This window comes from Oryctolagus cuniculus, chromosome 12 (genome assembly GCF_964237555.1).
Source record: "Oryctolagus cuniculus chromosome 12, mOryCun1.1, whole genome shotgun sequence".
In the NCBI taxonomy this organism is placed as follows: domain Eukaryota; kingdom Metazoa; phylum Chordata; class Mammalia; order Lagomorpha; family Leporidae; genus Oryctolagus; species Oryctolagus cuniculus.
In genome coordinates, this window is record NC_091443.1 from 78,150,749 (window position 1) to 78,165,648 (window position 14,900).

General features: G+C 43.1%; 1 protein-coding gene across 3 annotated transcripts in view; it reads right to left on the reverse strand.

Moving 5' to 3' along the window:
• Window positions 1-808: 808 nt before the first annotated feature.
• Window positions 809-14,900, reverse strand: part of DNAAF4 (dynein axonemal assembly factor 4) — a 63,375-nt gene continuing 49,283 nt past the window's right edge. Inside the window, exons 6-10 of one of the 3 annotated variants that reach the window (XM_070054226.1) lie at window positions 14,685-14,794; window positions 8,635-8,788; window positions 7,278-7,383; window positions 4,279-4,408; window positions 809-3,274 (exon numbers count right to left, since the gene is read on the reverse strand). In XM_070054226.1, coding sequence (XP_069910327.1) covers window positions 4,299-4,408; window positions 7,278-7,383; window positions 8,635-8,788; window positions 14,685-14,794 — 480 coding nt within the window. In that variant the 3' untranslated portion in view covers window positions 809-3,274; window positions 4,279-4,298. Of the gene's footprint in view, window positions 3,275-3,929; window positions 4,409-7,277; window positions 7,384-8,634; window positions 8,789-14,684; window positions 14,795-14,900 lie in introns of those variants that run through there. The other 2 variants (XM_002717733.5, XM_002717734.5) reach the window with 2 other exon arrangements.

Sequence of the window (14,900 nt, forward strand, 5' to 3'; positions counted from 1 at the left end):
AATGGCCTGGAAAAACAATGGAAGAAGGCTCAAGTATTTGTGTTACTAAAGAAAGCAAGGGTTCTTGTCTTCACCCAAGAAAGAATTCAGGCGTGAGACGGAGAGGAGTGGAAAGCAAAATAGCAAGGTTTTTTAGGTAGGGACATCTGTAAGAACGGATGGGCACCCCTCCAGACAGGACCTGAGAGACAGGTCAGACTGGAGGAGAGCGAGGTTACAGGGTTGAGTGGAGAGAATACACCTGGGGAGGCCAGGCGGGTGGCTCAGCTGAGAGGCAGAAGGCTAAGCAGGAAGTCTAGTTGAGGCGGGGGTGGGGGTGGGGTGGGGGGGTTTAAGGGGATTGGTCTAGCCTTCAGCTTCTTCTCCTGGAACAAAGGACTTTTTGGATGTAAATACGAAAAATTCCTTTCTGAGATTTTTCTCCCCCAATTATCAGACAAGGGGAAGCCTGGCTGGCTTTGCCCCGCCTTAGAGGAGCCTTAGAGGAAGGATGGTTATCGGGTAGAAGGGGCAGGGCATTTGAAGTGCAGATACTGGGTTGTACCTGGAAGGTTATCAGGATGACTTTGAGATACGGATGCTGGACCTAGATGTCAACTCCTTAGGCCTTTGTCACACACATAAGCTCATTTCTGACTTCCTACCTAACATTTGGACCCCTGCCACCCACAAAGGAGACCCAGACACAGCTCCTTGGCTCTTGGCTTAGGACTGGCCCAGCCCTGGGTGTTGTGGCCATCAGGGGAATGAACCAGTTGATTAAAGTTACCTTTCTCTCTCTCTTCCTCTTTCTGCTTTACTCTTTCAAATTAAATAAATAATTTTTTTAAGTTACTATGGGGCAAGCTTTGGCTCAAAGGTTGACACTGCCTGGGACCCCAACATTCCATATCATAGTATCTGGATAGACTCCTACCTCCTCTTCTGTTCCAAGCTGTCTGCAAATGTGTACCCTGGGACAGCTCAAGTCCTTGGGTTCCTGTCACCCATGTGAGAGACCAATATTGAGTCTGGTCTCCTCTGATTTCAGCCTGGCCTAACTGTTGAGGGCATTTGGGGAGTGAACCTGTAGGAGTTGGAGAAAATGCCGGTTTTGCTCCTGTACTCTGGCTTGCTTGCTTGCCTGCTGTAGGGCCATGATAGGCCTCATCCTGGACCAGCAAGGAGGCAAGCCAGGTCCTTGAGAACAAAGAAAGTAAGTTCCCCTGGAATTGACCACCTTCTGGCCCCCACCAGCTCCCCTGGAATTTATGGCCCGATGCTTCCAGCCAGTTCCTCCCCGTGCCATCTCCGTTGTATGGCCCTCCCACCACATAATGTATATATTCTTTATGTTTAAATGAACCAATGAACATGTTAGGTCCCAATACCTTGCCATATAGAGAATAAGAAAGTAACCTACTTAGGGGATGACCTGCACCCTTCTAAGTGTGAGACTATAAAAACCTCTCTTATGCAAACGAGAGGGCCTTTTGCCTGAGCACGGCTAAATGGCTGGTAACAAATAAACCTCTCTGCTTTTGCATCCTCGACTGTGCATTGATTGGGAAATTCGGACTCAACAAACCAGCAGATGGAAGTACTCTGTCTCTGTGTCTGCCTATCAAGTAAAAAAGAATAAACAAAATTATAAGTTGCTGTACAGGTGCAGTGCGCTGGCTGCAGTACGCCGGCCGTAGCAGCCATTTGGTGGGTGAACCAAAGGAAAAAGGAAGACCTTTCTGTCTCTCTCTCACTGTCTAACTCTGCCTGTCAAAAAAAAAATAAAAAAAATAAAAGGAATCTAATGAATTACAAGAGCTGGGGAGGTGAAATCGGAAAAGACCCCCTAAAGTTTACCCTGAAATGTGGCCCCTTAAAGTTCCATAGAAATGCTATCCGGGGTGCCACATGTGTTACCGGAATTTGGGGTGCCTTACGATTTCACCACGGGCTTATTACTAAATCCCCGATTTTAATAAGCACAAGAGGGTTCTTGCCTAATGTTTAGAGAAGAATTCTAAATAACGGCACAGATAAACGAGGTAGCATGGTACGTATTAAGCTTTTATTTAAATAAGTAAGGTGCATAAGAGAGTGAGAGCTTATTTAGGGGAGAGAGGTGAATGGGGGTTCATACAGAGCACCAGGAACCAGCCATGTGGATGAGCATCTAGGCCAGGAAGCCTAGAGCACATGACCCAAAGGCCATGCACCCTGGAGGGGCAGGGCTACAGCAAGCCCTGTCCTGGCGAGAGGCCAGGGAAGAAGAGCAGGCCCGGGCACACTGTGCCCTAGGCTTTTAACCCACTCCAAAGGGGAGTGGTTAATTAACCTGATTGGCTGGTGGGCACCCCGGTATGGCCAGGTAGGGGAATGAGGCCACACGGGGCATGGCAAAGGCATCAGGTAGGAGCATGAGGTCACACAGGGCGTGGTCTTCCAGTTCACAAATCTGATCAATTTTAACCTGTATGCCTGCCTACTTCAGAGGGACATACAGTAACAAACAGAAGGTCATGTGAAGATGGAAGGAGAGACTAGAGTCACTGCTGCCAGAATCAAGCCTGGAGCTACCAATAGCTGGAAGAGGAAGGGAAGATTCTTCTCCACACCCTTCAGAGGGAACATGACCGTACCAATACTTTGAATTCTGTCATCTGGCCTGCATAACTGTGGGAACAAATTTCATTTTAGGCCCAACAACAAAATCCAAATATTGTCCATGAAATAAAAAAGAGAATATGGCTATTTTAAGATCTACTCAAATGATAGCATATGATGATCAATACTGTAAAATCCTCATCCCAGCTCAATTTAATCTGAAAAGTGATAAGTACATGCAAAAGGGAAGCTGTAGCGTTGTGTGTTGTGTTTAAAGCTTGCACAATAACAATGATACAACACAAACAATCCAACCAGTGCCAGGATATTCCAGTTAACAGCTCACCCTTTGCTGCTTCCCCTAGCTCCTCCCTCCCACCTGGGTCTACTTGAAGGGACTAGAAAACAAACTCACTAGGGGCCGACGACACAGTGGCTCACTAGGTTAATCCTCTGCCTGTGGTGCTGGCACCCCATGTGGGCGCTGGGTTCTACTCCAGGTTGCTCCTCTTCCAGTCCAGCTCTCTGCTGTGGCCTGAGAAGGCAGTGGAGGATGGCCCAAGTGCTTGGGCCCTGCACCCACATGGGAGACCATGAGGAAGCACCTGGCTCTTGGCTTAGGGTGGCGGCCATTTGGGGAGTGAACCAACGGAAGGAAGACGTTTCTCTCACTATAACTATATAACTTGACCTGTAAAATAAGTTAAAAAAAAAAAACTCACTAGAACACTTATCTTGATCAGACTGTGTTACTAAAATGATCCATGTTTGGGGGAACGTGGTATTAAATAAATTGTACTGTTTTAGTCTATTCTGCACTAGACTCCACCCAAATGGAGTTCAAGCTAAACTGTTTACCTGCACTTCCAAAGAAATCAGGAGGGAATAGATAACCAAATTCCCCAAACAGGTCAGTTTCAATGAGCATGATGAGGAAGTTCCCTCGGTTTTTAATCCTTACAAGAAAAAGCAACCTGATGTAAACTATTCAGTTGTTTTTCTGTTGTTCTGTCTTCACCTTACAAAGGAAAGTGACTTCTCAACAACCAGTTCATACTTTGTTCTTTGTTTCTGCTCTCTTCTGTCCTTCTAAATCTACATAACCACCTTCTTTTGTTTAGCTCAATAGAACAATCCATAATGGAAGATGACGATAAGGTTTTCTAAATAGTTATTTTACTAGGCTTAACTGGTTTAACCTCAAGTAGCAGGCAGTAGAGAAGTAGTAATGGAAAAATAAAGGTTCTATGCATTTAGAAACTGACTGAAAACCTATCAACTTTTAATACACCAAAGTAAGCCATTCAAAGAATTAATTAGCATATTTAACATAAATAAAAATAATCTATAAGCATAATCTTTTATTTTAAAATTCTACCTAATTAACAAAAAATCAATAAGTGTCCTGGCAACCAGCCCAACAGGTATTCTGTTACAAGGGCAAAAGTTAAGTAACAAAAAAAAATGCATAATTACATTATGTATTAATTTGAAGAAGAATAAAAAGAGAATTCTTATTTTGATTTACCCATCCAGCTATGACTTAAATCAAACATTTTGTCTTCTATAGATTTATAATACTTGCCCTTTACAGACCTAAAGTATTTAACAGAGAAGTGATTCTGTACAATTGGCTAGAAGACACCCAGAGGTCCCTAATGTCTCTAACTAGTTTTGAAAAATTTAAAGCAATACCTAGCTGTATCGAGTGGTCATTAAGATTTTAGTTCTGTTCCTTGAATTACATTCCGAATCTTCTCAGCATCGTGTTGTACAATTTTGTTGGATGGATCAATCTTAAGTGCAGCTTCATAATCCTGTAGGCCTGTATACACATAGCAATGATGATTGATAAAATAAGTACTTTATAAGTACTTCTCTTATCAAGCCAATATATTTAAAAATATTTTTTAAAAATAACTATTAAGAATATGGCACCAGGTTTTAAATCAGATGGTAGTTTCTTTTTTTTTTTTTAATATATTTTATTTATTTATTTGAGATGCAAAGTTACAGAGAGAGGAAGAGACAGAGAGAAAGGTCTTTTATCTGCTGGTTCACTCCCCAAATAACCCCAACAGCCAAAAGGAGCTGGGCTAATCCAAAGCTAGGAACCAGGCACTTCCTCCTGGTCTCTCATATAGGTGCAGGGGCCCAAGCACTTGGCCATCTTCCACTACCTTTCCAGGCCATAAGCAGAGAGCTGGATGAAAGTGGAGCAGCCAGGACATAAACTGGCACCTATATGGGATGCCAGCACTACAGGCAAAGGCTCAGACTAAGTCACAGTGCCGGCCCTGGTAGTTTCTCCATGAGACCGCAGAAATTTTCCAGTGGGCTGTTGCCACCCACAAAGGAGACGTGAATGGACTTAAGCCTCCTAGCTTTGGCCTGGACCAGATTTGGCTGTTCTGATCATTTTGAGAGTGAGCCAGTGGGTAGAAAACTCTCTCTCTCTCACTCTTTCTCTCTCTCTCTCCTCCTATCTACTGCTCTGTTTTTCAAATAAAAAAATCTTTTTTTTTTTTTTTTTTTTTTTTTTTTTTAAAGAGAGGTCCTTGGGGCCGGCGCTGTGGCATAACAGGTAAACCCACCGTCTGCACTGCTGGCATCCCATATGGGCGCCGGTTTCAGACCCAGCTGCTCCACTTCTGATTCAGCTCTGTGCTTTATCCTGGGAAAGCAGTTGAAGATGGCCCAAGTCCTAGGGTCCCTGTACCCGTGTGGGAGACCCAGAAGAAGCGCCTGGCTCCTGGCTCCAGATTGGCACAGCTCCGGCCATTGCGGCCAGTTGGGAAAGTGAACCAGCAGATAGAAGACCTTTCTCTCTCTGCTTAACTCTTTCAAATAAATAAGTAAACCTTTAAAAGACAGGTCCTTGTAACTCAAAAAAGCCTCATGTTATAATTTCCAATGGATGTTTTACAATATTTCATTTGTATCATTGATGTGGGTTACACAGACAGAGTCAGTGAGGAACAAGGAGCTAAGGACTGCCAGCACCCAAGCCATGTGCATTGTCCTAATCCCATTACTTTCCATGCTGATCCACCATGGAGGAAGACCTCAGCACACCCACTTCTCATCATGCAGCCACGCCTCACCAACATCAACCACCAGACACCATGACACCTCTGGGAGATCACCATCTGCACTGCAGCCCAAACCCTTATCTTATATATATATTTTTTTTCTTGTAGAAGTTTTTTTTCTTGTAGAAGCTTTTATTTTTATTTTTTTCTCCCTTAATTATCTTATAAAAAGCTAATCTCACTCTAGGTGGGGACAATTCTCCCTCATGACATTGGCCACACTCATGTCTTGAAAGTATAATAGCCCTTTACCTTTCAATAAATTCTACTTTAGTCTCACCTCTATATCTATGTCATCTGGTTATATTCTTAAATACAAAGAGACAAAAACCTGGACTAAGTCTAGCTGGGGGTCTCTCCAAGACCAAGTAGAACTCTCAATCCTCCTAACATTTTTTTAAAGACCCACTATTTACTTATTTAAAAGTCAGAGCTAAACAGAGAGAGGAGAGGCAGAGAGAAAGAGAGGTCCTCCATCCACTGGTTCACTCTCCAACTGGCCGAAATGGCTGGAGCTGCATCGATCCAAAGCCAGCAGCTTCTTCTGGGTCTCCCACATAGGTGCAGGGGCCCGAAGACTTGGGCTACCCTCTACTGCTTTCCCCGGGCCCGAAGACTTGGGCCATCCTCTACTGCTTTCCCAGGCCACAGCAGAGAGCTGAACCAGGGAAATGGAGCGGCTGGGACTCAAAATGGCGCTCATATGAGATGCCGGCACTGCCGTTGGCAGGTTTACCTGCTACACCACAGCACTGGCCCCAATCCTCCTAACATTAATTGGGTCCCATCTTCACAACTTCTTGGCCATTTTTATCCCATGATTTGGATAAAGACATTATAAAAAAAAGTATAAGACATAAAAACCTAATTTAGATGCTTGGTCAAAAAAATAGTGAAATAAAATTTAAAAATAAAATCAGAAAAAAATAACCTTTATAAGTTAGAGCCCATTTCTTGGCAAGGCATCATCCAGAGGAGGCCTTTGGGACTTGAATAAAGGAAAACTAAAGGGACATCTGGGCAGGAAGGTATAAAAAGAGAAACATTAGAGATATATTAAAGAATTTTGCTTTTGCGGCAATATGAGTAACTAAAAATAGTTCAAAAATATATTCAAAATGAAAACATTAAGATAGAAGAAATGGCGTGACTTCTAAACACACAGGGCTGAAGTACAGACCTCAGTACATTATTATAAATAAAGCAATGTCCATGATTGTGATAGATCAGTTGTTTCAGAGCTCATGCATGTGTTTTTGTGTGTGTATGATATTATGACAAAAGCAGCTCATTTAAAAATTTTCATTACTGTCTCAAGGGAATAGTTTATACCCTTTATCATACATCTTTCTGTAGAAAAGTTGTCTGATAACACAGCATTTTCCTAGAACTAACCCTGTTTTTCACATCTTGCTTCAACTCCTTTCTAGAGTGGATTTTAAAAGATGCAATTTCAAAATCATTTATTTTATCAAATATATTGCAAGGAACAAATTTAATCCTAAAAATATGAGACTCCTAAATAGTCATGATCCTAAATAATCCCAATGTCTTTTTTTAAGGTGTAACTTTGAACTTGAAGTATTTCTATCAATTTCTTACCTTCTACATATAATTCTAGTTGGCAGAATGCTGTTCCACGTCGTACATGTGCCTTCATTCTTGCATTTGCATTGTCAGTTACAGGTGGTGTCAATAATTCCAGTGCCTTACAAAGGGTATATATAATTAACAGGGAAAGACATGACTTTAATTTAATTTAATTTAATTTAAATATATATATATAAAACAAGTTGAGGACTTGCTCATTGTTCCTAAATAGGATTCACACCCCATCAAAGTTTATGACTCAGCTCCACATCTGAAATTTCTACAGCTTTATGTTATTAGCAAAAATGATTAAGTAGCATTTGTGGTCTTTTGATTCTAACTGGGTGGTTCAGTTCATTCATTCAGTAAATATTTGTGCACAAAATTATACTACTCAAAGGAAAACTGGATCAAAAAAGTATTATGGGCCGGCGCTGCAGCTCAATAGGCTAATCCTCCACCTAGCGGCGCTGGCACACTGGGTTCTAGTCCCGGTCGGGGCGCCGGATTCTGTCCCAGTTGCCCCTCTTCCAGGCCAGCTCTCTGCCATGGCCAGGGAGTGAGTGCAGTGGAGGATGGCCCAGGTCCTTGGGCCCTGCACCCCATGGGAGACCAGGAGAAACACCTGGCTCCTGCCATCGGATCAGCGTGGTGCGCCGGCTGCGGCAGCCATTGGAGGGTGAACCAACGGCAAAGGAAGACCTTTCTCTCTGTCTCTCTCTCTCACTGTCCACTCTGCCTGTAAAAAAAAAAAAAAAAAAAAAAAAAAAAGTATTATGAAGTCCAATTACGAGGACCTGGTTGTTTCCTCAATATCCTTAATTTCAAGGAGTCATATAAGAGATTTTGTGCGTGATATTCTTATAAAGTAAGTTACAATGAAAGAACAAAAAGGAAAAGCTGCAGAAGTTTAACGCATTCACATGAAGTATTACTAATGGCAAATAAAATATACTAAAAGACCCTGAAAATGGAAAAATGAGTAAGGAGCTATCCTTTACTATGCAAGTGGGTAGAGACAACCACGGAATACCCAGTGTTTTTCCTTCTATCTTGTAGTAAGTCTGCAAAACTTTAATAATAAAAACAGCAAGTCCAGCTGACAACACTTGATGCATTTTCTTGTGAACCTCAACTGCTATGTCAAGACAATATAATAACAGTTGATGGTAGTTTCCTATCTAACTTGAAGTCTCAAAAATACCAGTTCCTTGTCCATTGAAAAAAACTGTAAGAGACAGAATAGGCAACACAAATTTCTTAAAATCTTTGTATCTCAATTATTTAAACAGAATAAAAGATAATCCTCTGAACCAGGAAATAAGAGGATAACAATTTTAAAGCACCCTGTATAAACAGATAGGCATACCTTAGAAGAATCTTCAATCGCCTTGTGTAAATTTTTGAGTTTTAGGTGGCAAGCAGCTCGATTCAAATACAACAGTGGGATCTTATTATTTAGTCGGATGGCTAAGTTGTATGCATTAATAGCTGCCAGATAGTTTTCTGTTGCAAACAATTTGCTAATGAGACAAAAACAGAAAAGGAAAACGATAAACACTGAAGCAGAAGCACAGAAGTCATGCCTAGCCACACTTGGCAGAGGGAGCACCTTTCCTCCTTTCCTCCTCTGGCACTCCCTGTACCACTACCACTGCTGGTGGCCCAGTCCCATCTCCGTCACACACACCAGCATCTACATGCACACCAGCAACAGCAAGCAGAAGTCTGAGCAGGCGCACTTCCCCCCTCCTTTCTACAGTGGGCTTGTGGGCTGACCTGGGTCTATCCAGCACAAGGCTTCTAACTTGGGTTTCAAGCTGAGAAAACTTCTCCCCTGGCTGGATATGCATGAAGAAACCATACAGCCCACATTGTAGCTGATCATGCTCAACACCAGGAGAGGAGCTAGGCTACAGATGACATGGGAGTGTGAAAGGAATAAAAGGGCGGAAAGAAACCGAGTCCTTCATGATGCAGTTAAACTGCTGGAATGCAAAATACCTTTGACTTTTGGTTACCTGAGCCCATAAACTCATTTGCATGTAGAGCCAGTATCACGTGCCTTCATGGAGGCACAGCAACAAGTATAATTCAGTATGCAGAACATAAGGAGGAAAAGCACAGCGCATACCAAGTAACATAGCAAGTTCGGCCATAATGGGTATGGAACTTGCCAAAGTTCTCCAGAGAAAAAGAACCAACAAGACGCACACAGTCTTGTGCTGCGCAATGATTTGGTCAACAATTGTATATGCGGTCCTCTAAGATGAGCACAGTGTAGCTCCAGTGCAAGCCCAGAGGCCGAAGAACTAGGAGAGCCAATGGTCTAAGTCCCAAGTCTGAAAGTGTGAGAAGCACAGGAGCCGATTCCAAGGGCAGGAGGCAAATGTCCTCACTAAAAATGAATTTAGGGGGCTGGTGCTGTGGTGCAGTGGGTTAATGCCTGCATCGTTGGCATCCCATATGCATACCAGTTAGAGTCCTGGCTGCTCCACTTCTGATCCAGCTCTCCACTAATGCACCTGGGAAAGCAGCAGAGGATGGTCCAAGTGCTTGGGCCCCTGCACTGACATGGGAGACCTGGAGGAAGCTCCTAGTTTCCTGTCTTCAGTCTGGCCCAGCCCCAGTCATTGTGGCCATTTGAGAAATGAACCAGCAGACGGAAGACTTCTCTCTCTGTCTCTACCTCTCTGTAACTCTGCCTTGCAAATAAATAAAATAAATCTTAAAAAAAAAAAAAAGAGGAGTACCTTCGTTCTTCTTCCACATTTTCATTTTCTATGACCCCAAACAGAGTGGATGATGCTCACTCACCTCTCTCTCACTTAGTCTACTGTATTTGCAGAGGGCAGTTCATAGGACTTAACTTCTGTAATTGTGAGTCAATCTCTCATAATAAACCCTTTCTAGGTATCTACACAGTCGTGCGTGTGTCATTTTTTTTTAAAAAGATTTATTTATTTATTTGAAAAGCAGAGATGCTAATCTCTTCTGGTTACACACAAAAATAATTTTTGAACTGGATCAGAAGCAAAGCAGCCGGGACGTAAACCAGCCCTCTGATATGTGATGCTGGCATTGCAGGCAGCAACTTAGCTCACTGTGCCAAAACGTGGGCCCCAGGCTATCTTTCAAAGACATTTATGTAGCATATGGATTTGGAAGACAGAAATAGTATCTCCTGTGGGGTAAAGGGAAAATCCATTTGCTGTTAACTATAACTAAGATAGTACATCCTTATAGGGCTAAAGTTAGCAGACTTATTTGCATTCTTCTTATAAAAAATTATGTTAACTTTGGGTTTCCTGAGCTACAACAAAAACAATGCACGCACAGCATCCACCTGGGCCTACCTCCGGCTCCGCGGGACCTGTGGGCCAAAGAGAACCATCACCATGCTCAAGCTTCTCACTGTGTCATGAATAATAAAGCCGTGTGTCTCTGACCCATGTTTCTCCTGTCTTCTGGCAGCACCCATGAAACCATGCTAGACTAATCCTTCACAATTCTTGCCAGGGAATGGCTCAAAACCCAAGCACTGGGAAGGAGTTCAATTTGACAAGAAGTGTGTGCTGTACTGCGATAAAATGCTAACAGGTAGTTAACAAGAAGCATCAAAAAGATCAACATGAGGGCCCGGCACTGCGGCTCACTTGGCTAATCCTCTGCCTGCAGCACCGGCACCCGGGTTCTAGTCCCGGTTATTCCTCTTCCAGTCCAGCTCTCTGCTGGGAGGGCAGTGGAAGATGGCCCAAGTGCTTGGGTCCCTGAACCCATATGGGAGACCAGGAGGAAGCACCTGGCTCCTGGTAGCAGCCATTTGGGGGTGAACCAACGGAAGGAAAACCTTTCTCTCTGTCTCTCTCTTTCACTGTCTATAACTCTACCTGTCAAATAAATAAATAAAATATTTAAAAAATTATTTCATTTATTTGAAAGAGTTACAGAGAGAGGTAGAGCCAGAGAGAAGTCTTCCATTCCGCTGGTTCACTCTCCAAATAACTGCAACAGCCAGAGCTGAGTTGATCCAAAGCCAGGAGCCAGGAGCTTCTTCCAGGTCTCCCACGCAGGTACAGGGGCCCAAGGACTTGGGCCATCTTCCACTGCCCTCCCGGGCCATAGCAGAGAGCTGGTTCAGAAGAGGAGCAGCCAGATCTCAACTGGTGCCCATATGGGATGCTGGCACTGCAGGCTGGGGCTTTAACCCACTGAGTCACTGCGCCAGCCCCACTTTTTTGCTTTGTTTTGTTTTGTTTTAAAGATTCATTTATCTACTTACTTATTTGAAAGGCAGAATGATAGGCATGGCTTACCTGGCTCCACTTCAATGCCTACCCCTTCCACCCCTTAATTAAAGTTTTTCTTTCGCTCGCTCGCTCTCCCTCCCTCTTTCTGCACTAAGCATGCTAGCCAAGTTTAATAAAGAAAGTACACCTCACAAACCAGGAGGGTATCTCAGGAAAGAACTGAGAGTCCAGACTCTGCTCACGCTGGGATTTTTATAAATTTGCATGTGGGCCTGCTGTTCCCTCTCCCCTCCCTCATGTCTAGGATATTGCCAGGTGGAAGGCTAATCAAACTTTTTAAAAGAGAGAAAAAAACAAAAACAAAATCAAGACAATTCATTCCCTTGGCCTTGACCCACTTCTCTCCACTCTTTTTGGAGATATTTCTGATTACCTCTTTACTGTCTCCAAATCTATTCAAACTCATTCTATTTTTTTAAAAAAAGATTTATTCATTTACTTGAAAGGCAGAGTTACAGAGAAAGAAGAGAGAGAGGTGGATAGAGATCTTCCATCTGCTGGTTCACTCCCCAGATGCTTGCAACAGTTGGGGCTAGGCCAGGCTGAAGCCAGGAGCCAGGAGCTTCATCCAGGTCTTCCACATGAGTGCAGGGGTCCAAGTACTTGGGCCATCTTCCACTGGTTTCCAGGTGCATTTGCAGGGAGTTGGATCAGAGTGGAGCAACCCAAACTTGAACTGACACCCATATGAGATGCCAATATGGAAAGTGGTGGTTTAACCCATTATACCACACATTGGCTTCTAGAGATCCTTTTTTAAATACTTACTCTTATAAGTTAAACTACTACAAAAAATGCTGATACCCCCCCCCCAATATATCTACAGTGGGGGCCTCTTGTCTGAGTTTCAAACTTGCTGCATTCTATCACCCAGATGGAATTCTTAAAGAGACAGTGAAAACTCAATATATTCCAAACCAAACTTATTTGCATTTCCCTCCTAACTAGCCCCTCTTCAAGTATTCTCTAATTCAGCGGGTGGCCTCACACACCAATCATTAACATAGAAACCTAGAAGTCACCCACAAAAACTCCTCTCACCCCCAACAATCAACCAAGAAATTCTGCTTGTTCTACCTCCGAATTATTTATCAAAACTTCCACTTCTCTATGACAATGTCATTGTTCAAAACCTTTGCCAGGGCCGGCGCCGCGGCTCACTAGGCTAATCCTCCGCCTAGCAGCGCCGGCACACCGGGTTCTAGTCCCGGTTGGGGCGCCGGATTCTGTCCCGGTTGCCCCTCTTCCAGGCCAGCTCTCTGCTGTGGCCAGGGAGTGCAGTGGAGGATGGCCCAGGTGCTTGGGCCCTGCACCCCATGGGATACCAGGAAAAGCACCTGGCTCCTGGCTCCTGCCATCGGATCAGCGCGCAGCGGCCATTGGAGGGTGAACCAACGGCAAAGGAAGACCTTTCTCTCTGTCTCTCTCACTGTCCACTCTGCCTGTCAAAAAAATAAATAAATAAATAAAAAATAAATAAAATTAAAAAAAAAAAAACCTTTGCCAGGATTTCTGAAACAAATTTCTTTTCCTGCCTTATAGGATAAAATCCAAGAATCTTAACTAAGTACAAGAAGTTCCTGCCTATTTTCCTAGGATCAAAGTTTATGTTTTAACACAGAATAATTAATCTATAGTTCCTGGCCTACGCCATGTTACAAACTGTTTCTGGGCTTTTGCTCTCTTACCTCTGCCTGAAAGGCATACCTTTCTTTCTACTCCTCCTGACACCATTCCTTATCATTAAAGGGAGTTCAAGTGCTACTCTTTCTTGTGTGTGTGTGTGTGTGTGTGTGTGTGTACAATCCTTCCGGTTCTCTGTCTCTCTCTAATTTTATTTAAGATATAAAAATTTCATGTGTCACTGTTACTTTCTTTAGAAAGCGTTTCCTGAGCCACCTTTCCCCTGCTTAGGGTTAGGGAATCCCTGTTCTGTACTCTCCTGCTGCCTTGTTCTTATCTAAGTTCCTGCATTTTCCATACAGTGTCATAAGCACTTGTGTATGTCTCCCTCCTGATTTCTGTAGTTCAGTGACCATCTGATAGTATGGCAAATGTCTAGCAATCATTAGATGTCTACTTAATGGCTGAATAAATGCAGAGGAAGGACGGAGAGAAACAGGAAGAAAGATCATACCTGCTTCTATTTTTGGGAGCAAGAAGATGCAATCTGTCAGCCCCAGGGTTCCGCCCTTTAGCAGAGCGGCCAGTTCCACACACCGATTCCTGGAGGTGTAACAGACAGTAGAAAAGACCAAGAAAGAACAGAGGGGCCAGCACTGTGGCGCACTGGGCAAAGCCGTCGCTTGCAGTGCTGGCATCCCATTCGGGTGCAGGTTCAAGTCCCGGCTGCTCCATTTCTGCTCCAGCTCTCTGCTATGGCCTGGGAAAGCAGTGGAAGATGGCCCAAGTCCTTGGGCCTCTGCACCCACGTAGGAATACCAGGAAGAAGCTCCTGGCTCCTGGCTTCAAATTAGCCTAGCTCTGGCCATTGCAGCCATTTGGGGAGAGTGAACCAGCAGATGGAAGACCTCTGTCTCTCTGTCTCTCTCTCTGTCTCTCTGTAACTTTGCTTTTCAAATAAATAAATCTTACAAGAAGTTTGTTCAATAAATAATACCCACAGGTGTCTCAAAATATTAACTCAAATCTTCACTCAGAAGGTACCATAAAATCACATACAAGGTCTTATATAAATAATAGAATGACTGCTTGGATATAAAATGATCATTTATAGATAATACAATACTTTTTAAAAAATGGATATGAATAACCAAAAAAGTTGGTCCTTTTTTTTTTTTAAGAAAAATCCTATTTTTAAATGGAGATATAAGGAAGGGCATATATTAAATATAAAAGTCACTTTAATCAGCATCCCAAACGATATATTTTTACTTTATGATATTTAAAGAGAAAAGCACATAAAAACAGTAACTGGCCTTGTTATATTATCTGAAATTTTTACTATGAAGGCCCTGCCAACCTAATTTGCTTTGTATTCTCTCACTCTAACAACAATGCACACATCTGTCAAAGTATCCAGAGAGTGTGGTAAGTACTGATGTGTATACACATGACAAATTTCATGACCAGAATTCCAACAACTCACTTTCCTTTATCCTTCAACCACTCTGGATTCTTTTCCTCTTCTTTCAAATCAGAAAACTCAGGAATATCCGCATTCATTGCTCTTCGTGCCTCGGCCTGCTTGTGCAGCCACTGAAAGAAGAGTGGACAGCTTCAGTCCACCTTGTGTCACTATAACAAAATATCTGAGGCAGGCACTTCACAGGGAAGGAGGTTTTCAGCCTACAGTCCCAAGACT